The 26,936-nt window shown below is 38.9% G+C and overlaps 1 protein-coding gene across 1 annotated transcript in view; it reads left to right on the top strand.

Annotated features, from left to right (window-relative positions):
- The window catches only part of AFF3 (ALF transcription elongation factor 3), a 689,351-nt gene that overhangs the window by 432,247 nt on the left and 230,168 nt on the right, over positions 1–26,936 (top strand). Inside the window, exons 5-7 of the mRNA XM_069073008.1 lie at positions 2,169–2,255; positions 13,952–13,988; positions 22,852–22,903. Of these exons, the coding sequence (XP_068929109.1) occupies positions 2,169–2,255; positions 13,952–13,988; positions 22,852–22,903 (176 nt within the window). The remainder of the gene's footprint in view (positions 1–2,168; positions 2,256–13,951; positions 13,989–22,851; positions 22,904–26,936) is intronic.

The following is a 26,936-nucleotide window of genomic DNA, read 5'->3' as shown; positions in this document are numbered from 1 at the left end:
AATACTGTCCACTGGTGAAGGACAGTGCTGTTGTTGCAGGGGTCTGGGAACCTTTCTGTTGGTTCAGAAGCCCTGAAGAAGGATTTTCTTGTTGTATGTTTACAGAAATCCTGGGAGAGGGTTTTGCTAATGTTTTCAGGGGTTCTAGGACTGTTCTACAGACAGAGGATGAATTCATGAAGGGACTGGCAATGTATCTTATGGCCTTGCTAAGCCTTGTCTCCCCAGGAACTAAGATTGCTGAGAACTTGCCTCTTGTCAAGATGAAGAAAAGACCTCCATTTGGGTATTAAGTGCTGTGCTTAAACTTGATGTAACTCTGGGGTAGATTCAATTGTGATCCAGGGGTGGGGAACTTTTGACCTTTTTGTGTTCTATGGTTGAACAAGTGAATGTACTTTACTTATGTTTGGAAACTAATCTCCATTTGAGAAGAGGGGCTTTGTGGTGAATTAAATGAAGGTATAGCCTAGGGGTGGAGAAGTATTTAGACCAGGAACTTTGTAATTGATTGAATGATTGGAAGGTCCTGGGGTGGGGTAGTACTTAGAGATTATTTAATCATCCTTAGTAAATGCTGTATTTTGAATGATGTCATATTTTGACCTTCTCTGTTCTTGGTTTGTCACTGAATAAAATGGAGAGCAGCTATGCTGGTATTCTGAACCTTGGGAAGTTGCCTTTCCTTTACATTACATTACAGAAAGTAACCAACCTTCCTAACCTGGTACTGAAGGTTGTCCGCAGTCTACTTCCAGTCTGTTTTTCTAACCTTATGTCACATGACTCACCATCATCTTATTCTGGACTACTTAACATTTCCATTGAATTTTGTCTTCCCTTCCTGCCTTTTGTCACACTGTCCCCCAAGGATTGCCATGAAATCTGCTTACATGTCTTCCTGTACAAGCCCTTGTCTTCCTTCCAGTTCCCTCTCAGACACTACATCTCCTCCATGAAGATGGCCCTACTCTTCCTCACCTTGAATCTCTAATGCTCTGGTCCCAATCAGTACAAATAAGGAGTCCCCTGAAGTGTTTATGTCATTCAGACTCACACTACATATTTTCATTGGGCTGTACCAAACGACTGTCTTTTATGTAATTATAACTTTAAATAGTATGAATTTGGATACATGCAGCCACTTCAAGGATCCATTATTCATACTCCTCAGGACCTAGATGTTTACTTATCCATACTTTAACCTGTTTTATGGTTACTTGTACATGCTTCTTACCTCCCACTAGCTAAAAACTTCTTGATGGTAAAATATTTGTCTTACACAATTGTGTCAGCTAGCACACGGTCTTGCAGAAAGCATATGCTTAATAAAACTGTTGAATTGAAAGCACACTTCTCATCTCCCCCGAGCATGGAGGTAAGGACATCTCTTTGGCTAAGTAAAGAGGGTGTCTCTATCTTAGAAGGGATCAGCCATTGTGTATGTTCAGATCTGGAAATGAAAGGCCCACAGTACGATTCACAGTCTTATTAGTAAACTCTCTTGCTTACCTCTAAGCCAGAAGTCTATTCTAAATTCTTGTGGGTTGTATTAAAACTCTGGTCCTATGACATAAAAATGAAATTATATTTGACCTCCAAGTGAGATTGTCTTGCCTACAGCATTTATGTTGATAAACTGAGAGGTTTAATGTGAGTATCTCATCACAAAAGCAAACATCTCCTCTATCACTCCAGCATATTTACAAAACAAAACTAATGAACTCAAGTCAAACTGTTCCTTGCATTCTTTGACCTAACATGTATGCATTGTTGGGATATAGTCTTAGAGAACCTCAGTATTGCGGTCCATAAAACTTTCCCTACTGTATTCTTTCTTCTCCCATAGGCTCAATTCAGGTGACGCTAGGAAAGGACTTCAGTTCTAATAGAGATAAGAGTGTCTTCATGCATGTGCTTTAGTCCGAGCTTGGGCATTGTTGTTGTTTATTAGGAGAAATGGAGCACATAGGTGGATTAGGGAATTCAAAGAGATGGGTAATGACAGAAATGAGATTTGGAAGGTTACTCTGTTTTTCCAAGAAAGCAAAGGAAATAGAGTATCCCTTTCTTCCCAAGTCAACATGAAAACTGTCCATATAAGTCTTTTGTAAGCTGGCTGTTAAATATTTCCATGTCACAATATTGCATTTTTTTTACCTTCTCAGGAGATGACCCATTCCTGGCCTCCTCCCCTTTCTGCTATTCATACACCTGGTAAATTAGAGCCCAGCAAGTTTTCATTTCCAAATAAGGTGAGACTTTCCATAATTCAGAAGTCATATGTTTTGATATCACGGAGTGCGATATCTTTTATGCTCTACTAATCTTTGCTGTTTTTATATAGGTAGAAGTATCTGTCCTTAAATAATATCACAGATAGACATTTATCCATACCAAAATTGTCAACTTGAACTTGAAGCCTTGTTTATTATGCAGAACTTGCTGGCACTGTGTAAAATATCACACATACTATAATTGTTAGCAAATCTAACAGCATAATTAATAGTTATTCAAACAATTACTAATTACTTATCTCAAATAATGGTTAATAATAGCTGGCATTTATATAGTACTCTAAAGTTTTCAAAATACTTTACAATTATTATCTTATTTGATCCTAACAACAACCCTGCAGTGTAGGGGCTATTATCCCCATTTGACAGCTGAGGAAACTGAGGCTGAAAGAGTTTAACTCACTTGCCCAGGGTCACACAGCTAGTTAGTCTATGAGGTCACATTTGAACTCAGGTCTTCCTGACTCAAAGACCAGGTCTCTGTTTACCGTACCACCAGCTGCCTAACATGTGTTTACTTGAATATTGCTTGCAAAGTCACATTTCTAGGAAAATTTTAACACGTTTTTGTTTTCTGATTCCTTTGTTTCTATTTCCTACATGAACTTTGCACTAATTTTAGGGTTTTCATGTGTGTGTGTGAATACATACACATAATTGAAAAAGGCAGGTGTGCACAGTAAGTCTTGGAGTTAAGAAAAGGTGGTTTCATTTTCTCTTCTCTGATATATGCTAGTTGTGTAGGAGAGTGAGAGAGAGAGAAATCAGAGACAGAGACAGAGAGACAAGAGAGAGAGACACACAGAGAAAGGTGACAGAGACAAGGACAAAGAAACAGAGAGGGAGAGAGACAGAGAAAAGACAAATTGATATATACATACATACACGTAACAGGTAATTAAACAAGATTTTAAAAGCTAAAAAAATCAATTCTATAAATATCTCCTTTAAAATATGAGCATAATCCAAACCAAAACCAAAGAAGTTCTGATATCATTGTTGATATAGCTATAGGTATGAAGTAGCCAGTAAATAATAGACAAAGAGATAGGCTTGGGGTTAGGATTGCCTGGTCTGAAGAGGGAGAGAGACAGACAGACAGACAGACAGACAGAGACAGAGAGAGAGACAGAGAGACAGAAAGACACAGAGACAGAGAGACAAAGACAGAGGAGAGAGATGTGTGTGTGTGTGTATAAACTTCCTGACCAATACACATCAGTTATTTTTAATTAAAGATATGCCTAGGAGTACTGAGACATTAAGTGACTTGACCAAGGTCACACAACTAGTCACCTGTCAGATTCAAGACTTAAAATATGGTCTTTCTGATCCCAACACCAGCTCCCTTCTTTGGATTATTATAAAAAGAGATATATGGAATTAATTTTTTTTCTTTCTTTTAGCATCTTGCTAGAATTTTTCAGACTTTTTTTGCTCTAAGTTTGACTTAAGACATTAATAAGGGCTTTTATTTGGTGGTTTCATCTCTGCCCAAGGAAGAAGGAATCTGTTTCTTTGGGATTCCACCATCCCCTCTAGTCTCCCCTCACTAGTACCTTAAAAAAAACAGTGGAGGGGGGTAACTAAGTGACCCAGTGGATAGAGTACAGAACCTAGAGTCTGGAGGACCTTAGTTCAAATCTAGCCTCAGATACTTAATAACTGTGTGACCCTGAGCAAGTCACTTAACCCCAATTGCCTCCAGAAAGAGAGAGAGAAAAAAACAGCTAAGGGTATTTTTGCGACTTTCAAAAAGATTTACATTTTATCAAAGGAAAGGTACAGAAAAAATCCACAAAATGCAATTTTAAAGTTTTTCATGAATGAACTAGAGCCATAACTAATATATATACATATATATATATCTTATTGCTTATTTCTCATTATTATAACCATGAACATAGATAATCTAATCAGTTGTCAAAACCTAATATAAACCAGAACAATTAAAGAGAAAAAGGTAAATAATTTACTTTATCACTGTTATAATAATAATAGCCCTATATGCAGCAGAACTGACTATGTCCGTGTTATGGCAAATGAAACTTTCGGAGCCAAATAAAATGGATTATACAGCTTGGATATTAACTGAATTGTACCAATGGAACATTTTGATTCAACTGTATCGTTGACACTACTCTTTCTTAATGAGGTTTTTTTCAAGTTCGATTGATTGATTGGTATTCACTCAGAAGATCTAAAACTGTCTTTCTACCTTGGCCTTTCACCCTTGCTTTCCCAAGGGACTGGCTAGGATGTTGGCAGATAGACGAAGTGTCTAATCAACAGAGCAATCCCTAGAGTTTAGTGAATCAGGGTGAACATTTGGTTCCCTGGACTCTTAAGGAGCCAAGGTTGACTTAGGAAATAAGCTTAATAGTTGTGGGAGGGTAGGGAGGTGTGTTATAGAATGGAATATAGGACTGGGGCATTACACACACACACACACACACACACACACACACACACACACACACACCCATACTTGTGCATAGTGAACTTTTCTGATACCACCATATTACTACATAGGCAATATAATAATAGAAGTTAGCACTTATGTAGCATTTTAGATTTTGCAAAGCGTTTTACTCATCTCATTTGATCTTTAACCCTAATCAACAATCCTATGAGCTAGGTGCTATTATACAGGCAAGGAAACTGAGGTTAACTGACTTGACCAGGGTCACACAGTATGAGTCTGAAGCCGGATGTGAACTCAAGTGTTCCTGACTCCAAGTCTAATACTCTATACATTGTGCTACCCAGCTGCTGGCCTTATCTTATGTAAGACCTAAAATTCTGGAGCTATCTCATACAGAAAGATACATCAAAACCTGCTGGACCGTTAGCCCTTTTCCAGTAGGGACCCTAAGACATGGGAAAAGCTGAGAATCTCCTGTAGTATGGGCTGAGGTCTTTCAGGACCAGATAACATGGGCCCAAGACCATAGCAAAAATGATAGATAGATGAGAGAGACGGACAGACAGACGGACTGAATGAGGGAAGTCCCTCTTCACTAGTCAATGGAATATCAGAACTGGGATGGAAGAACAATCTGATACCAAAACAAGGGTCAGCAATTTTGGAAATAATCAGGTAGAAGGAAGCACCCGAGGTTGTTGAGAGGTTTCCAAAATGTGTCCCATTCAGTGAGCTGAGATTTCCTGTGAGCTTTTAAAACTGGACTCTGTGAAATTAACCTCATTCCCTATGGGAAACTCCAGTTCACCTTGCACAGCCCGTGCAATGAGAGGCAGCTGTTAGGGACAAAAGCAGGAATAGTCACTCATTGGTTTAATAAGTTGTCTTCATGATCGCATAAATGAGATTTCATAGGAAGACATAGGAGACACAGGAAATCTCATTAATTAATTAATTTAATTAATCTCATTAATATGAAAAATAGTCCCTAATAGCCAATGAAAGCTTTTATTCCATGTGAAATTGTCATGGCTAAAATTTATGCTAATTAAATATTGTTGAAAATTTCATTCATTTCATTTTTTCAAAATATGCATAGTTAATGAGATGAGTCCACACTTTCCGGATACCCAGTAGAGGGAGAAGAGAAAGGGTCCTAGGACAGAGCCCTACATTTAGAGAGTGTGACACAGACAAAGCACAAAGGAGTTTGAGAATGGGCAGACAGGTTGGAGGAGAACCAGGAAGTAAGAATATAAATGTAATGAAAACCTGGGAAAAAGTGATCATCAAGAAGAAAAGTGTGATCAACAGTATGAAAGGCTGACGAGAGGTCAAGAAGGATGGGTGTTGAGAAGAGGCCATTAGGTTTGGCCATTAAGAGAGCCCTAGTAACTTTGGAGAGAGCAGTTTTCATTGAAAGATGAAGTTGGAGGGGTGGCCAGATGGTGCAGTGAATAGAGCACTGGCCCTAGAGTCAGGAGGACCTGAGTTCAAATCCGACCTCAGAAACTTAACACAAAAAAAAACTAGCCATGTGACCTTGGGCAAGTCACTTAACCCCAATTGTCCTCCAAAAAAAAAAAAGAAAGAAAGAAAGATGAAGTTGGAAGCCAGATTGTAAAGCGTTAAGAAGAAAGTGAGAGAAAAGAAAATGGGGATGCCTCCTGAAAAGAGTCTTCTTGAGGTATTTGGTCACAAAAGGAAGGACAGACATGGGGCAATCCCTAATGATGGAACAGCTGAAGCTGTTTGGAGTGGGGAGGCATGTAAGTAAGTAATACAGTAAGTCAGCAGCCAGTAGACAAGAAGAGATTGAAGATAAGTGATAGAGACAGAGAGGGAAGTCTTCCAGAGGAGACACAATAGAATGTGGTCACTTGTATATTTAGTGGAGTTTGCCTAGTTCATCATGTGACACAGGAGCAAAGGCAGACATAGTGACAGGAAGCGTCGCTCGGTGCCCCCAGACTCCCACCTCGTTGCTTGGCTTTTTCATATGCTCTTGTAGCCACATCTGGCATCCCACTGGTACAGAATTCCTGCACGTGGTGCTGGTGTAGACCAAGAGGGCTTTCATTTTAAATAAGGCATCTCCCAGGCTGCTAAGGGGATTTCAGGGGTGTCGTTTCTCCCTGCCTCTCTCTCCTCTCGCTCAGAGAGAAAACTCAATGTATTTATTACCAAAGTGTAGTAACCCTTCCCATTTTCTCTAAGGCTCCTCCCTTCCAAAAAGCTCTAGAATGTGCTGCTCATTCATCCCTTACAAATAGAGTATGACCATCATTAATTTTCACACATAATGCACTTCTTTTAACCTGTACCTCAACTAATTAGTATCCTGACAGCTTGAGACTTGCAATTTATTAATTAGGCCATTAAAGTTTCAAAGGCTATCACTATTGTAACTATATGGGAGCTGGAATCAGTGAAGAAATTAGAGGGGCGTCGTGTGCATGTGGGCAGATAAACAATGAAATAAAACGTACATTAAGATTAAGGGGGCTGTGTGAAGTCTCGAGGAAAGTCGATTTAATGGTGCATTTTCTGCATGCCAGGTGCTACTAAATACGTCAGGTAAGTAGTTCCAAGCACTTCCCCATTATGTCTGTGTGTTGAGGGACATAACGTACGGTACAGTCAGTGGCTACTGAACTTGGATTTTCTGTTCCCTGTGGGGCTAATTTGGATTCTCAAATTCATTGGAAGGACACCACCAGACTTTCCTGCCTCATTCTTCAGACCTCAAAAGTAATTGGATTTGGTAAAGAAAAGATAGGACCCTTTTGAATGGGCTGCCATTATCAGGTGTTGGAACCATGAGAGGAGAGAATGTTCTTTTCTTTTTTCCTTTTTTTCCTTCATTTCTGGAACAGCCTCCTAAGTTTTGAAATGCAAATAAAGAACGCAAATTGTAGAACTCATTTCTCTCCTCAGGAAAATCAGTGTCCAAACCTAATGTCATTTTCACAAGCATCTCACACAGTTCTCGCATAGCAACAGGGGCCGAGTCTGGTGGAATCACACCCGGTCTGAAATTATTTTTGCCAATTGATTTTTTAAAAAGCATTACACAGAGGAATTCAAGCATCATTACTGAAATGAAAGCCCTGTTGCCTTTCTCTTTCTGCATTAGAGAGAATGAAAGAGAACACTTGGGGAAAAAAAAGTGCTTCAAGGTTGGAAAGCGTATTATTAAACACACCCTTTTTAGGGTGTCTAACATGCTTCCAAAAAATACGTATTTGGCCTAAAACCCCATTTGCCATGGCATGACCTGTAAGTGAACATTTTAATTGACTTTAGCTAAAAATCAATTCAATTTATTTTTGGTGCTAAAAATGTTCTGATAAGAAAGGGGAAAAAGGTGTGTGTGTGTGTGTGTGTGCCTGTGAGTGTGTGTATGAATATCTGTACGTGTGTGTGTGTGTGTGTGTGTGTGTGTGTGTGTGTAGAATGCCTGCTGATTTTCTTTTCTTCCTGCAATGATCATTACCAGAATTTGAAGGACTACTTAGGATTATCTTGCCTTACTGCAGAGTCCAGAGGGAGCCAGGTTTTTTCCACATAGATAAACCAGTGTAAACAACAAGAAAGATGAGGCATCAGATGGTTCCAAAGAAGGCAAGTTTACAAGAGAAAAAGAAATTCGATGAAAAAACAACAAAAATTCTCTGCTGTTAGTAGCTCACTCACTCTCTTGCCTGTGGCCATCCATCAGTGACCTCTGGCTCCAGAAACCAGTTTTTGACATAAATGCTCAAGAGTTTTTCTAGAAGTAGTTGGGTTTTTTTCTGGCTCTTGATCAGCATCTGCAAGTCCTGCTCAAAAGTATGACGAATATGGCATGAGAAATACCTCCTGCTTTATGTGCCATTGGTCATCAGTTTTAGAACATTAGTGGGGAGGGGCAATTCTAACAGGTGTTCGGGCCTATAAGGGGTTGAATAAGTAAAAGAATGAATTGCAGGCTACTGATCAGCTCCCATGTAATCATAAATAGTGATGATCTTTATAAATTCAAGCCATGTTATTAATAAAAGGACAGTCATTAGGTTGTCTCTCTTAAACCAAAGACCCTCATGGCCGTGGCTCATGCCCTTCAAAGAGTAGGTATTCCTGAGGGGTGGCAATCAAATCTGATTGGTTAATACGATGGGAGGTGGGCCATATCAAAATAGAATCTTGGGGTCCACTTAGATCACCCAAATCTTGGTCAATAGAGACATCAATTTCCATATCACTTGTTAAGACAAAGGAGTCTGAGCAAATTCAATGAGCAGGAGTGCACCCATTAACCCAAAGTTGGAATTTCTTTTACTGTCCATTAAGATCTTGGCCTGGGTAAATCTTTCACGCTAGTTGATTCCTAGATGAGGAAATAGAAAAAGGGAAAAGGCTTGGTCTTGATTCAATAACTAGTTATAACTATAAAAAGCAAATTACAGACTGTTGACATATCATTATTGATCAGAACAACCCCGAATTGTATAATCTACCTGTCCCAGGAGTATGTTTTATGGGTAGTGTCATATCTAAAGCCAGGTCAACCTACATAAATCTTCTTTGGGAATGCTCTGAGTTGTTGACCAGAGATCCTAGAAAAGGACTGGCCATACAGGTCAGAATATATTGATCATGGGCTTAGGGGTCTTTCTGTATGGTCTGTCTGAATAAGCTAAGTGCTCATTAGGTAGATTTAGAGGACCTTTAAAATCTTACCATATAATATATTGTTTTGTTGACTACTCAGAATGTTATTTTTTCTGCACATCATCCATGTATTCTTGCTGAATAATTGGGAGCCCACAAGTCTTCTTACTCTCAAAAACCCCATCAGTATTTAGCTCAAAAGGGTACAGTGGAAAGAATTCTGACACTAAAGTCAGAGGACCTGGGTTCAAATCCTACCTCTCATATTAACTGCTTGGGACTTCAGGTAAGTCATTTAAACTCCTTTCCATTTAACCTTTGAATCTTAGTTTTCTCATCTGTAAAATGAAGTGATTAGACTAGCTAGCCCCTATATTCTTTCAAGCTCTACATCTATGATCCTGAGGTCCAAAATTTCATCAAATAAAATATTGTATGTAAAGCATTTTGCAAACCTTTAAAAAGTTTTTTATTTTTAATTTATTAAGTAAAACAGGCATTTCCATAACATAGTATAATAAAAAGATGATTGAACATGAAACTGCACATCTTTTATGTACAACTCGCTATTCCTTTTAAATGTATTAGAAAGTTACTGTGTAAATGACTTTTTTCTTTTTTTCTTCCCCCCCCCCAGATGTGGCTACCATTAGACACAAATATGTGTGTGTAAAATATATATATATATATATGTAAAATCATTTTTAATATTAAGGTGTTATTATAAATGATATTATCATAACCATCATTAATAACATAAACATCATTATCCTGAGTACTCCCTTCATTATCACAAATCACAAACCTTTCATAACTATGGAAGTTTTATGGTTAAAAAAAAATCACCTGTTAGCTAGAATTCTGATGATAAAACTCCCTGTCTCTATCTAGATTGGTCTTTGGGTAACATGGAGAATCTGTCATCAGGCCCATCCTCAGAATCTTTGATAAGATCTGCCCAAGTTAGAATAGGCTTCAATAACCAGGATCATCTCCATATTGGAGTAAGTTGTTGAAGCTGGACTTGGGCAGAAGGGAATGGCATTATTCTCATGGTATTTCTAGTGTCTAGCACAGCACCTGCTGCAATATACAAAGTTCTTTGTAATACACTGGATGATTGAGTTATGACGGTGAAATCTAACACAAAGGGAATGCCCTTGTGAAGCTTTTAAAATGTGATTGAATTTATATTTTTCTCTTCCTCTTGTTCTCTAATTCTTCCCCTTATAAAATTATTTTCCTAGTGGACATTTCATAACGATGTTATTGAGTGTAACTAAAAACATGGTAAAAATATTAAAACAAATATAACAAACCAGCAAACAAAGAACCTTGGCCACATTAGCTCAATCCCTCACAAAAATGCTTTCAAAAAGGAAAAGAAAAAGATTTAATGTTATGCCTTCTGGCCTTTTACACAGTCCATATGAGATCCATCTGTTTAAATAATTGCTATATCTTGAATCAAAACTATGATTCTTTAAATCTAGTGACCAGAGTATCTAGGGACCAGGGAAAAGAATGTATCTCTGCAGACAAATCTGTATATTTTACATTGTCAGAAAACTACGTGTAGGTAATCTAATCTAGATACTTTTTTGTCTTAGTCGTCATTAAAATTAGAACCAAATCCATTATCTGTTTTTCATCTCCTTAACTCTGCTGCTTGAGATTCTCAAGTCCTTCCCTCCTTCTATGAACTGTATTCTGTTTTGTCCTTACATGTCTTATCCTGAGCCTCAAATCTTTTCTGAAGTAGAGGGAATACTGTGATTTTCAATCTGTACTGCAAATTATGCATCAGGTGAAAATAGCCATATAGTCACATGGAATGGCCAATGTTGGCCAAGGATTCTTGGTTTGATCCTCATCTGTTTCCTCAGACTTTCTCAATGATTTTGGCTACGACTTACCTAAGCATTCTTTCCCTCTATTTTCTCTTCATGTCAAATAAAAATGATAATGACATGGAAGTGCCTAGGGAGTCGAGATTGGGGGGGGGGTGTTTGGCTTGATACCCTAACACTTAGCATAGTACTTAGAATGTAATTGATGCTTTAAAAAATGCTTGTTGAATGATTGACAATATTTCTCTCCTTTCACAGACATTTCATGGAAATTTGACGTTTTATACATGTAAAGTTTTGCTATTTAGTATGTGGTTATCACAGCATGTGCTATCTTTTGCTTGGGTCGGGTATTGGGTGTTGGTTCTCATTTTAGGCTTCTAACAATTTACAGCTATTGGTCACTTTCTGTGACTGGAGATGGCTATGGGAGGGTCACAGGATTTTTGAGCTCAAAGGGAGCTTAGAGATACCCCAATCCAAACCCTTCAATTTAGAGATAAACTGAGGCCTGGGGTGGTATAAGAATAACATTGCAGAGCCAGGATTTTATCTCAGGTCTCTGCTGCCACTTTCTCTATACTTTCCTCGGTGCCTCCCCACTGAGATGGAACCAAAAGTGTTAATTCCCTGTAATGCCTCCTGCACAGTTTTAATAACAATTACGATGGATTTTCATGAAAGAAAAGAAAAACTAAAAGACTTGTCTCACATCGTCATCTCTGCCATTTTTGATTCAGCTTTTATTCATTGCACAGCAAAAGGACGAGATTCTCTAAAGAGCCAATTAACACCCATTTTGGGGATTGGCGATTTGGTCAGCAGGTATTTTCTCAATGGGTAAATGGATGTCACAGCTTCTCTGGGATGTAGTAGACTGTCTTTGAGAGCTGTGTTCATCAAAATGTTTATCACCCTATGGACAAACTGGTGACAAGCCTCTCCAGACTTAGTTTGTTGACTTTCAGTATAGTAATGTGGCCCACCACCAGGGCCAGACCCAAAGTCTTTGTAGCCCCACAGAACTTAGCCACACTTGTTTTTGGCTAGCACAGGCTTTGAATACTCAAGATCACCCCTATGCTCCAGTGAAACATCAGAGGGCAACTCTAGTAGGTGAAAGGGGTATTTAAATAATATCAAATTTGATTTTCACATTCAGAACCTTAAAACAGTTCATATTCAGATACAAAAACTCTGAACTATTTAGGATGCAAAAGATGGAAACTAATCCTCTTGGGACACTTACTTCTGGATATTCTGCTCGTCAATATTTTCTTTGTCAGAAATGTGTTTCCTATTCCTCACAGTTTTCTATTCCAGAATTTCATTAAGATAGGGGCGGGGGGAGAGGTGGGGAGGAGTTTTTAAATTTTCATGTTCTACCTTATAGAGTTACCATTAGTAAGCATTTAATTGCAGGCTCATGATAGAGTCCATGGTTTCTCGTTTACTTATGGACCAATTGTCATGGTATCATAGGATTTAGAGCTGGAAGGCACCTTAACCATCCAATTCCACCCCCTCATTTTGTAGGTGAGGAAACTGAGGCTCAGTGTAATGTTCAATAACGGTCACACAAGTAGTGAGTAACAGAACTAAGTTTCAAGTCCAGATCCTTTGACTCAAAAACAATTCTTTCCACTGTGCCACACTACCTCCCATTACCCATCATTACATGGAGTGTTTGTTTATTAAATATCCAGGTATGTCATTCCATAATGGTTGTAAAAACAAAGCAGTCTAAAAGGTTTATTTTCCACCTTCTGGTATCACAGACTTAAAAATGTGCATTTATGTAGATTTTGGTCCCATCTCCCCCACACATTTGGACCTAATATAAGTCAAATCACATCCCCCTAATTTAGAGTAAGGGTAGTAAAAATTTCAAATAATACAGCCTATAAAGGGGATATTAATCCTGTTCTATAAAACCAGGCTAAAATAGGGAATCTACCATATTTTTAATGCTGGCTCTGTTTTCAGTGTCTTTTTCATACCTGTCATTACTTATTCCTATTCTCATTTTCCCCAATGTGTTAGATTAAGTGTATGTCTTCATGAGCAGGAGAGAAGGGAATTCTCAAGTCAAACAAGATCAGAAGTATAATTTACTTTTAATGCAAATTCAGTCTCCAGATATAAGGGAAAAGCAGATTCCTTTTCTGTGTATCAGAAATCTTATGGAAGAAGATATTCAGAATCTCAAATATGAAGGCACCAGAATTGGTAGCGTTCCTGCCTCGCCTTCAGAAATGGGGTGGAGGTAGCATGGTGCACTGTTTTGGAGTTAAAAAGACATAGATTAAAATCCCATTTCAGGTGCCTACTGTGTGTGACCCTGGACAAGTCTTTTGGTCTCTGTGATTCTTTGTTTCCTTAACTGTAAAATGAGGGAGTTAGATGAGATGGCCTCTCTATACAGAGAGAGACTTCCAGCTCTCTCTATATAATATCATGAACCATTTGTCTGCTTTCTGAAGGGAGGCAAGGTGCAAATTAAGGATGTTGGGAAGGAGAAAGTGACCATCCATCACAGAAAGAAGTAGTACAAAATGTTTTTCTAGAGGACCTGCATACTGGGCACTTTCATATAAAACTGGACTAGAGTAGATTGCAAGAAATAATTAACTTCCCAATGATGCATCATATATCTCTTGTTCAAATTGCTTTTGCTTTTTAAGAAATTACAACAACCTAATTTTTTCCCTTTTTTGTCATTTTAGGACTCTCAGCATGTATCCACTGGACACAACAATCCAAGTAAGGACAGTCTTTCATTCAGATGTATTGGGGGAAGTGGAAGAAATGGGGAAGTTTGATAGTCATGTGGGGAAGCTGGAACATGACCTGTTGGGGGATAGAAGAGTTCCTGATTATATATACAACAAAGGAGAAACCCATAAAGTAGATAAGAAAACAAAATTAGAAAGACAGAGAAAAACTTGGAGAAAACAACATTGGCTGCTGAGCCTTGGTTCTTGAACCCAAGATTTAGTGGCCAGTGTTGTGTAGAGTATCAGCGTAGAGAATCAGATCTAGAAATCTTGAATCTTGAAATTCTCCTTTATCTTTGTCCAGAGGAAGTAAGGCTAGGGTATAGAAAATGCTATTTTTCATAATGCTGTTTCTCTAAAGTTGGAAATCACAGCTTGCTTCATGAAAGCTGATCCCTAGTATATGTGGGAAGACAACAAATTTTAAAGGGTAAATAATTGGTTTCCTAAATTAAAAGAAAGTGGGTGGGGAGAGAAAGCCAATCAAGGGGCCCCAAGCTAAATTGCCGTAAAACTCCCAAGAGGCTACTTTAAAGAAAAGCAGCACCTTGCTGGGCATATACCATACAGTCTTCCAAAAATAGACTGACATCAATTGGGTGGAGGAGGAGCCATATTGCAGTTAGAGACTAGCAAAACATTTAGGCTTTGTCGTCAAAGAAAGGGTGGAATCATTCTGTGAAGCTCTGTTTTAATTCTCTCTCCTGGCACCCCTGATTGGTATTAATGTTGTCCTGTGTATTAAAAATGCATGACCTCCCCAGTTCATGTCATTAAAGCATACCAACAAAGGCTGTATTTTGTTAGCTTCATGACCAGTCGGCCAGCTGAGAGCACCACTTGCCAATTACAAAGCTGTGTTTGAAGATGAAAAACACTCTGAGCCAGAAAGATGGGGCTTTGAAATTGAGTGCTCACCCACTGGGTGTGGGGGGAAGACATCCAGGGGGAGAGTGTTAGGATGCTGCAGGCTGTTAATGCACAGTGCAGAATTTTGCTAGAGAAAGGTCAGTATGGGAAGATAATGCTGTGAAAATGCATACAGCAATGTCACTTAATTATCCTGCCATCAGCTGGGATTTACTGTGAGCCGGGGTACCAAGGAAGAAGTAAAAGGCCAAAGGCACTAGAATTCTGAGGGAAAATAATAAATTCAGTAATGAAGAGAGGAAACTAGAAGGAAAGACGTTTATTTTCATAAGATCCTTCAACACTTACAAAAGCTAAGCATAGAACACCAATGACCAGAAATTACTAAGGAGTTGCTGTTGTTTTGTTCATGAAGTCCCTCCATTTGATTCTAAACATTTCATGCTACAGAGGGATTTAACAAAACAATAAGTGCACAAAACCTCTAATTGCCTTCATCTTGAAGTTGTTAAGAAGAGGAAAGAAGAAAGACATTTATACACACACACACACACACACACACACACACACACACACACTATGGATTAGGAACTGGACTGGTGATTTCATTCTGAAGTGAGGAAACCTTCCTCTACAAATTCAAGTCAGCATTCCTTAGCAACACAGTCTTAAAAGAGTTGGCTAGTGTTGTTGTATCAAACTAGACTAGAAATAATTCCTGTTGGCTTCATATTGACTTGTTGTTCAGGCATGTTCCACTCTTCATGACCCCTTTTGGGGGGTTTTCTTGGCAAAGACAATGGAGTGATTCGCCATTTCCTTCTTTATTGGATTAAGACAAACAGAAGTTAAGTGACTTGCCCAGGGTCACATGGCTAGTGAGTTTCTAAGGCTGGATTTGAACTCAGGTCTTCCTGTCTCCAGGCCCAGCACTGTATCCACTAAGTCATCTAGCTGCCTATCACATATTGACTTCAAAAAACACAAATTAACATTATCTACATTGTATTATATTTTTATTTATATATTATATATTTTATTATCTAATGTTTCCTAATTCCATTTGAATTTGGTTCCTTCTCCAATCACTGGCAACTTGTATCTGGATTTGATATCTCTGGGTCTAGAGTACTTAGAAGTTGTGACTTTCCCAGGGTCACACAGCCAGTATATGTCAGGGGCAGAAATTCAGCCAGGGTTTTTCTGGCTGACTATCAGGTGCTCCACTCTGCCTTTCAGATATACTATAATGTGATTAAATCATTATGCAGAAATGGCACATTACAAACCTTGATTCTTTAGGCATGTAATTTTTTTTTTCTGGTGACATTTCATGCTACTAATGCTTTTGGCTACAGATGTAAGATTGGCAAAGAAAGACCACATTCCTTATATGATACTGAAGTTTCCATGATGTTTTAGGCAGAGACTAAAAACTCCTGGAATTTACAGTGGCATGTACTCAGTCAAGCCAAGCAAGCAGATCACAAAGTACTTAAAGAATCTCCAGGGTGGCTAGGTGGCACAGTGAATAGAGCACTGGCCCTGGAATCAGGAGGACCTGAATTCAAATGTGACCTCAGCTACTTGACACTTACTAGCATGTGACCTTGGGCAAGTCACTTAACCCTAATTGCCCTGCCCTCCCCCCTCCAAAAAGAAAAAGAAAAAAATTTTTTAAAGAATGTCCAGTATTCTTGTCACCAGTTTTTACATAGATACATATGGTTCTAACAATTTCATTGCATCATTTTCTAAAAGTCTGGTTTTTCTCAATAGATCACATTGAAACTACATGACAAGGTACCTACATGAAATTTTTAGAATTCTCAATTTTAACAAAGCAAAAAGGTGCTAAATGCAACATGTTCATGGATGAGAACAGAAATGGTGTACAAAATAAATATGAAATCATTTTGAGTAGAGTAATAACAACGGGGGACTCAGGAAAGGCTCTTGTAAGAAGAGATGGCCCTTAATATGAGTCTTCAAGGGAGCTAAAACTTTCTGGGAAGCAGAAGAGAGAGTTGAGTCCAGGCATGAGGTACAGCTTGTGCAAAGATGCAGAAGCAACAGATAATAATGTTGTGTATGAGAAACAGCAAATAGGCAAGTTCGATAATAACAAAGTTTGTGAGGGGGCAGTAATGTGGGAACAGCCTGGACAAAATGGGTTGGAACCAGACTGGGAAGGGCTTTAAATGCTAAACAGGGGAGTTTATACTTTACGCTACAGGCAATGGAGAAACACTGAAGCTTCTTGGGCAGGAGAGTAGCATGCTCAGCCCTGGCCATCAGGAATAGCAGTTCTGCAGCTGTGTGGCTGATTGGTTGGAGATGGAGGGGAATAGAGGCATTAATTAAGAGGGTATTGTAGTAATCTGGCTGAGCGATGATGAAGGCCTGAACTGTGTGAGTAGAAGGAATGGGAAATATTTGAGAGATGTTAAGGAAGAACTGAACATTGTCAGTGTGATGAATTATTTATAATAAGACTAAATTTGATATAATAAGTCAAGGTGAAAATTTAAGAAAAAGGTAGGCCTGGGGCAGCTAAGTGGCCAGTGAATAGAGCCCTGGCCCTGGAGTCAGGAGGACCCAAGTTCAAATCCAGCCTCAGACACTTAACACTCACTAGCCGTGTAACCTTGGGCAAGTCACTTAACCCCAACTGCCCTGCCTTCCCCCCTCCAAAACGCTAATAAAAATTTTAAAAAAAGAAAAAGGAAGGCCTGTTATTTGGCAAAGCAAGGAATTTAAATATTAAAATGGACAGTGAATCTCTATATAAAGAAATCATTACATAAAATATTAAAACTTTGTTTCCTATCCTGTTCACTAGAATTCAGTAAACAGTCAACCTATCTTGGAGCCCTTTCAACCAACCCTGGTGTATTATGTGTAATAATGATAATAAATGCCAGGTCCTCTAGCAGTGCCAAAAAAATAGAATTTAGTAAAGTATTTGAACTAGATTAACATTACTGCATCAAAATGGTCCGCCATTATTGTTCATCCTTCAGTCTCAAAGAGGTCCAATGAAATCACAAGAGTGAGGACTTGATTTGCAGATGAATTGGATTTGAGCTGTGCAGAGTCATCAGAGATCAGTGGCCAGACTGAAGTCAAGACTGGTTGGCCCTGGGCAGCCATCAGGCTGTTCTATGTTGCCATCTCCATCTCAGATAACTTCCAGGGGAGAAGCTCTTTGCTTGGCCTACCCACAATGTCCTAATCCTGTAACACTGAGTTCAGTAGTGATAAGGCCTAGACATCAGAAGTGGCAAATATGGATAGAGTACCTACCATAGGTAAAATCAGTCTTGGAGATACAGAGATGGAGGTATGAGTCGGGAAAATATTTGATCCCGATTTTGTCCAATTTGTTTTTAACCATTCCTCATTGTAGTGGGATATAAATGTATAAAACCGAACAGGCCACACCAATGGGCACACAAGTTACCAAAAATAGATTCAGTGACAGTGTTTGTTGTCAATCCTATGACCACACTGTGTCCAGTCACGTGGCCAGGTCTGCTAAGAAATAGTCAGTCCAGCTTGGCAGCTTTTGAAAGAGAGAGTCCATTTCCCAGATTGAAAATTCCCAACTCAGAAAACTCTAGCAGGTATTTTCTTTTTTGCTTTTTTTAGAGGGAAGTTGGGGTTAAGTGACTTGCCCAAAGTCACATGGCTAGTACGTCAAGTGTCTGAGGCAGGATTTGAACTCAGGTCCTCCGGACTCCAGGTAGCACGTATTTTCTACCACTCCACTCCACAACATCCCCCTCCCCAACTCCACCAATTTGAAGATTGATAAAGCATACTTGATCCTTAAAAGCTCACACTTTTTAAGCATGTGAAATTAACTCCAAAAATTGCATCATTTATAGGAATGATTTTTGAGGAATATTTTTTTTCATGAGGAATATTTTGCTTTCTAAGCTCCCTTAAAGGATGTGAACAGCCTTCATCTCTGTCCATCATCCTGCACTCAATTTCCCTAGAAAAGGTCGTTCATTCTCAGTATTGAAGGCCCTCACTCTCCGGTTTTCACAAATGTTTTATCTGGCTTGGTTGCATCCCTCCCCTCTGCCAAAGCCTTGTTCTGTTGTCTCTGTTGCCACAACAGTGAGCTCTGCTAAGAGAATTGATAATCAGTTGCAGCTTGTCCCTGATTTGACTGAAACCGAGCAGCCTCTCAGACCCCAGATCCCAAGTGTAATCAGATCAGGGATCCCTCCACCTGTGGGTTCCTTAGCAGCATTATTGCTGGAGGTAAAGTGTATTTATCAGAGCAACAGAAACATTGTATTAGCTTTTGTTACTGCTTCTGCTTTTCTGACACAAGGTGTTTTGAGAGGTAGGATGCTGCCTTCCATTCCCAGGCCTGCTTGTTTGGGGGTGCCTTTAATTGTTTGTGTGTGAGGTATACTTATTGACAACCATAAAGAGGGGAAGAAATTAACCAGCTTCCGGAAATTGAAGGGGGCAGGGTGGGGAGGAGGGAGGAAGATGCTGCTCTGAGACAAAGTTATACTTCAGATCAGCTAGGCTTTACTTAAAGCGGTTACAATACCTGCCCAGAGCATGTGCAGGGGTTGGGGTTGCTGGGAGTCACAACCATAGCAGCATGCCTGGGGCTGGTTTGTTTTCCCTGACCTGGAGTTAATTAACTGGACCTCTGCAAGTCCTCCCTAAAGTCGCAAAACTTCCCATCAAAGTGTGAGCTCAAAAACAAATTTACTAATTTGTTACTGCTGCTACTGCTTCTGCTGGGTGACAAGCTCTAGAACTTCTCACATGTGCTCACCAGGGAAATTCAAACAACTGGCTTGGCCTGGTTTTTTTTCTTTCATGACCAGTCTTCTATAGTAAAAACAAAACAAAACAAAACTCTGGATCTGAAGTCTGAGTTCACTACTTTTACTAATTTTGTGACTTTGGGCAAGTCAGCTAATCCCTCTGGGCCTCAGCTGTCTCCATGTATAAAATGAGAGCGCTGGACTCAGTGACCTCTAAGGAAATTGCCAGCTCGAAATCTATGATCCTGCAATCTATAATCCTATGATGGAATTTCCTGGTGTTCTTTTTTTTTTGGGGGGGGGGGTCGTAGAGTATTAAGAGAGGAAGGAGCATTTTGTAGACACAGATCAGGTAAAGAAAACTGGTTTCTGAGGTAGATTTAGAAATTATGCTTGTTATAACAATATTTTTTTTCCAGCTACCGGAGAAAGAAAGGGAATGGCAAAGTTTTGTAGGACTAAGTTCTAAACTCACCAGATAGCTCTATGGATTACCTCCATCACTGAATTTTAACTTCCTAACAGCTTGGGGTAGTATAGAAAATGTACTCAAATATTTTATCCCATTATTTAGTTGTCAAATCCAGTAACCACAATGAAGCTTTAGAATTCGGGCCACTGATGACTAATGTTGACAATAGTGTAAAAGTGTGTGAGCCCACTGAAGAAGACAACACACCTAAATTAAGGCCCTAGAAAGGGAGAATGTGTATTTGCTGAATCTGAGCCTGTGGCAAGTCTGTACACAACCTGCATGTTTAAGTGATAGGGAACAATGAACATCCCTTCTCTTGATCTTTAAATTGGCCACTACAGTACTATAGATGAAGAGTGACAGAGTGAGAAAAACAAGAAAGCTCACTGTGGCCAGAAAACAATATGGCTGCATCGCTCAGGGAGAGGAGAATAGGGGAAATCTTTTGCTTTGCTTAGAAACCTTTCTCCTAGGAAGGAAAAACAGCAGTATGTATCCAGCTCTGGTCCCTTTGTATAGTTTTGCTTCTATCACTGCATTGCTTAGGGCACTGCCAGCACCACACATGTTCAATGGAAACTGCTTACCTAATCAGTCCCTCCTGAGGTTGCTTCCATTCTTGGAAGGCAGCTGATAAAGGTTGGGAAATGACAATATATTTGGAATGGTATGGAACAGGACTTCCCCCCCTCCCCTTCAAACAATAGATTAAGACCTACCGGTAAATCTTAAACCTTAAGTGATAGATTTTCAAGACATTTGCTACCATTATACTCCCTCTCTGCCACACGTTTTTCCTATGAATTTTCAGGCTTGCTAGTAATAAGTAGAATGCAGTTATCAGAATGGCCTCCCTTGTCCACCACACCCCACCTCCTCTTGTGTGTCAACTTCTTTCTCTGCTTTGTACCCCACAACTTAACCTGAAGGCTTTAGGAAATAGGTAGCTTCTAGACACATACACACACACACATACACACACACACACACACACACACACACACACACGGGGTGGGGGGGGGAGAGCTGGGAACACCTAGCCCTTGGAATGTAACAAAGTGCTTGGTATCAGAAGAATAAAGTTCCAGAGCCACCTTCTCTGATGGTTCATTATAAAGCTTTGAGCAAAAATTAAGCAGAATTACCTGTGTCCCATAGTTCTCCCATCCATGAAGTGAGGGTAATAATGCAAAAAAAAAAAAACCAATTTTAGACAGACCCAAATACTCACGGAATATAAGGTATTCTGTTTAATTGAGAATTCTGCTCTATCTGCATCTCATTGGAAACCCTTTTTGCTTCAGCCCTTTCTAATTGTATTAGTTCATTTTATTGCTGCTTGGTCATCACTATAAATATCAATTTTCACTGTTCAGTTCTACAGATGCAACCATAGAAGGTGATAGAGATCAAGCTGAATGTATGCTGAGCTCAGCACATACCCTGAAATTTGGGCTGAATATTTTGGTTTGGTTTGGTTTTAACAAATTCTGATAATAGCTTGTTTAATTTGCCTCTTTCTTATGGAAGTTGAGTGTTACCAAAAAAATCTCCATTTAATAGATAGTTCTGCTTGGCTTGGCATCCAGTTAATAATCGTTTTGACATAATTGTAAACTTCATTATGTGTTCAGTGCACGTTATGGTAGAACTTAGGAAATGTTCTTTTAATTCCTTGGAATTAAGTTGTATACAACAAACTTTTCTCAAATTATAATATTAGGTATTCTCATTTTACCACAGATATATAGACATAGCTAAACCAAAAGCCTGATTTATTCATTGACAACAAAGGGGTACATAGAGGTTTTTCACCTAATATCTCAGAGCAGTTGGCAACCTTGAACAAGTGTGCCTAGGAGACAGCCCAGGAGGGTACATAAAATCATGATACCCACCTCTCAAGTGATCTCTTAGGGAGAAACTGTGTAGCAAGTTTTCAGGAATGTACAGTAAACATTTGGAGTTAAGTAGCTAAAAATTCTATCATGTCTATCACAAGAGGAATTTGTCTTTAAATTACCCGAAGTGGACTACACACAGGCCCCAAGGTTAAAACCCTCCACTTCCATAAACCAGACCAAGCCAAACCTTTAATGACTACAGACCACAGAAACATTTCTCTAATGAGCCTCTCAGATGGCCAGGAAGGCTTTCTGGTTTCCAGCTCATTCTCCAGTTACGTAGGACTCCCAAAAACATTTTGACAGAGCTCTGGATGGGAACTTGTGACATGGGAGAGGTATGGCAAGACCTCAGTGTTCCCTTCACTTCTCTGGGCTAGGTATTGATCCAGCCTGACTCAGTTGAGGTTGTATTTACAAATGGAATCAAAGCAAAAGTGCCTTGGTGGTTGAATACTAACAGAATTTGGTTCTTTAGATTTACAACAAAATGAAGTGAAAGATTCTGTCTGTAAGATAAGAATACTTTGGCACTGTCTCCTGCATTGAGCCCCATAGTTGTTTGTAAATAGTACTTTAGTACCTACTTATAAATCACTGCTTGGGCAGTTGGATAGCGTAGAAGGAATTATTTTGCAAATCCGGCTCTCCGACTGTAAAGGATGTTTAAAAAGCCTCCTGCTGCACATTTTGTAATATTGTTAATATGAGCATAAGAATGTATTTTATCTCTCTCAAATCTTGAAGACTGTTATACTCATGTATTCTTTGTATTTTTCCCCTGCTTCTTTTCTTAAGAGAAAGGTGATGCTGAGCCAAAGAGTCCGGACAATGGTACATCAAATACTTCGTAAGTTGATTTCATGTTTTAATCTTTAATCTTTAATCTGCTTTGTGATTCAGAATAGTAGGACTACTTAAAAAAAAACAGAAAGAAGCTTGTGGTTCTCTCTCGTGGTGATGTCCTTCTTTAAAATGGTTTTTTTTTTAAGTGCAAATGCGTATGCAGTTCATTGGCATCATTAGCACAAATGATCTTGAGATAGAGGAATGGTCCTCTACTGAACCATGCAAATATAATGGGATTGGGGGGGGGGGTGTGGATGTGAGTGAGTGTGTATGAGAGAAAGACAGACAGAGAGAGTGCGTGTGTGTGCGCGCGCGTGTGTGTGTGGGAGGCTGGACAAGGCATTTGAAATGTTAACTCTGTAGAATTAGCCTATCCTAACATAAAGACTGTCTTCATAATTGTGTAAATTTGTCACATTCACTGAAAGATACCATATTCTACATGTCTGTGATGTAATTTTAGAAGACTGCAGTGTGTAACTTCACCTACCTCTGAATTGCTTGAAATCCAATTATAGTTATGTCTGCTCTCTCAAGATTTTGTTAGTGATTTTGAGTTAATAAAAACCACCATGAAATAAACTAGGGGAAGACCCACTTATAAAAGACTTGTGTTTCACACTCCATCTTTTGCCATTTTTTTCTCTCATCCTACAAAGGTTCTAAGGATATCTCTTTTACTGGTATTTTTTTTCCAATAAGCTGATGAACTTGGAATTAAAAAAAAAAATCTCAGGGTTAAAAAATGAATTCACCTTAGACTTACATGAATCAGTAAGAGTTGTCTCTGAAAAGTCATTTTTTAATCCCACTGGAGGAATGAGGAATGTTTCCTCCTGATAGGGAAGATTTGTGGGTTTGAGAATGTAATGCCCATAATATGTGACCTACGCCTCATATTGTTTTAAATTTAAAGAACTGTTTTATGTGAGCATGACAAGAAATCAGTTTGTTTCGTGTCCACAAGTCATCACACACAAAAAGAAGTCCATCTGAGACAAAGCATTACTGAGGAGTTTTCTTTGGAGAAAACCTTTATTTCTGAAATTCCAGGAAAATATCCTTTAGTATAAACTAAGAAATGAGTTTTCTAGATTTGTATAAATTTCATGAAAGATAGAGTTTAATTTATTAGATTGTTTTGCATACAAATAGTATAAACTTCATATATCTTCATCATTTATATGTATAAATATACATATGCATATTTTAAACCTAAATAATAATGTTGCCCTGCTTTCTGATTTTATGATGTGTGTGAGTGGTTAATTGTGTACTTTGGTCTGAAATAGTTCAAATAATGGCCATCTTTTTAAAATGGCATTGCAGCAAAAGCTAAAAGGAGAAGCCTTTTAATGCCATCTGGAGGGATTTTGGAGAATTGAAAAAGATGGAACTTTCTTAAAAATTGAGCTAATGCTCAGTAATATGTGAACCTTAAATAAACACTTATGATAGAGTGTAAACTGTTTGGAATTCAGTTTGTAGCTCATACCAGTTATGAAAAACAATCATTTTTTAAAATATGCAGCTTTGTAAATCGTGAGTCTATAGTCTTGGGGGCAGGGAAAGTGACAGCAACGTTGGCCTTTATACAATACATTGGGAAAAACCCTAGGATTTTACATTTAAAAGCCATTCTAAAAACTACATTCAGCATAGGATGGGTTCTGCTAATACGGTAGTGGTTTGGGAATGACTAAAGGAATCCATCCTTATGAATTTCTAAAAAGTCCATTCCCTAAAAAAAATTGGTGTCCATAACTCAATATCCTTACCTGTCACAATTTAAATAAAAAAAAATAAATTATCTTGAGTAATTACTTTTAAGCCCTATGGAGGACTTGAAGAATGTTGCTGGACTCTCAATTATTTGAGCAAAGCCACCCCAGTTGTTTTACCCCATTTTGCCCAGATACTGAAAGATAGCTAGAGGAATTATAAACTGGAGCTTCTTAAAACCCCTTTAGTATTAATGTTACACTGGTGTAAAAGCAGCAACGAATTATAAGTGTGGAGCGATGATTGGAAATCATGAGATCAAATGAAAGACTCGAGGAATCTGGTGGGTCTCAAGAAACAGAATCAAGTAGGTCAGTTGAGATAAAGGTAAACAGTGGTTTAGTACCTTTGGAGACAGACTGGAACCAGAATGATGCATGTGCCTAAGGGCAAGGGAAGGTAGGAGGTCAGAAGTCCAGGTGGATGGTCACAAACCAAGAAATATACAGAAATTGCAATGGCCAGGCAGGGAGATCAAAGCAGCACACAAGAACAAATGCAAGTGACCAGGAAAAGACTAAGGTAGCTTTTCTGCCTCAGGCTTCAGATTTTTATGAAATGGTTCCCTGTGTGGCCAGTTTAACATAATTGAGGAGTTGGGACTACCTGGTTGAGGCAGAAGGCATCTGAACAGATGAAAGCATCAGTTTCTGGCAGACAGAACCTAATAGATTGTCATTATACCAGCAGAATTCTAGGAAAAACAGGCCTTTCCTTGACATTTGGAAGATTTCCATTATTTGATGAAGGGCAGGATTTGGCAGAGTGATTGTCTATTGTGATGCTAATCTACCCATTGACTCTCACTCCACTTCCCATAAGTATTATGCAGTATAACTGCTGCATTTCATAGGACTCCCAAGTGACTACTATATTAAGTTTACAGATAAAACTCAATTAGAATGGTACTAAAATCTTTTAAAATAGAGAAACCATAAAGACATACAATTACCTCTGATCATCACAATGACCAACCATGATTTCAGAGGACTGACTCATGGTAAAACATGCTACCTAATAGTGGGATGGTGGAGTCAAAGAACAAATGAAGGCTTTTTTTAAACATGGTTGATAAAGGGGTTTGGTTTTTTCCTGTCCTCTACCTTCCCATCCCCCAGATCCCTCCATCTTCTCAGCTTAGTATTTCATCCTTTGCTAAAAATCCATGTAGACTTCTTGCTTTTCCCTCCTCTTTATCTGACATCACTCTAGTCTTTGCTGAACAGGTGGCCCTTGTGCTTGTGAAGGCCACTGCCTCTACATGGATTCTTGATTCGGTCCTCTCCCATCATCTCCAGCAGATTGTCCCCTCTATAATGCTTTCCCAGTAGTTAATCTTCATGTTCTCCTCATCTACTGTCCTTCTCTGCTGTATACAAACACAAACATATCCAAATTGACTTCATCCTTAAAAAAAGAAACAATAAACAATAAAAAAGCCTATCTAGATCCGACTACTCCAGCTAGATAACGTCTTATATTTCTTCTCCCCTTCTGAGCAAAACTGCTGAGAAAAAATTCATCTACACTCACTTTCTGTCCTCTCTCTTGACACCCTTTGTAATCTGCCTTCCAACTTCAGCATTGAACTAAAATTTTTCCTTCCAAAGTTTCTAGTTTCATATTTGCCAAATCTGATGGGCTTTTCTTAGTCATTTTTATTGACTGTAGTCAATAATACTGTTGACCTGCTTTTTCTCCTAGATAACTCTCTCCTATCTGGGTTTTCATCACTCTGCTCTCTTAGTTCTCCTATCTTTCTGAACATTACTTTTCCTACATCCTCATCAACAGCTTGCCTACTAACTGCCCACTAACTGTTCCCCGACACTACCTCCTAGGCATTATTCTCTTTTCTCTCTATACTCTCTTACTCTGTGATTTCATTACTTACCATGGATCACTGGATCATAGATTTAGAACCAGAAGTGATCATAGGGGCCATCAGGTTCAGTTTCTTCATTCACAGGTAAGGAAACTGAGGTACAGAGAAGTTAAGCCATTTGCCTCAGGTCACACAGTTATTAAATGTCTGAAATGGGATTTGAACTCAGGCTTTCCTGGCACTATACTCAGCATTCAAGTCCTATAGATTCCTTTACTGCCTCTATACTGATGATTCCCCCTTGTCTCTGTCTATCTTGCTCTTTCTCCCTGTCTCTCTGTCTTGCTGTCTGTCTATCTGTCTGTCTGTCTGTCTGTCTGTCTATCTATCTATCTATCTATCTATCTATCTATCTATCTATCTATCT

This window comes from Petaurus breviceps, unplaced genomic scaffold, assembly GCF_028583685.1.
Source record: "Petaurus breviceps papuanus isolate PSGF00001 unplaced genomic scaffold, PetGlider_PUasm1.0 90849, whole genome shotgun sequence".
Classification (NCBI taxonomy): Eukaryota; Metazoa; Chordata; class Mammalia; order Diprotodontia; family Petauridae; genus Petaurus; species Petaurus breviceps.
Note: the sequence above shows the minus strand (reverse complement) of the source record. Positions and strands in the feature narration are given on the sequence as shown.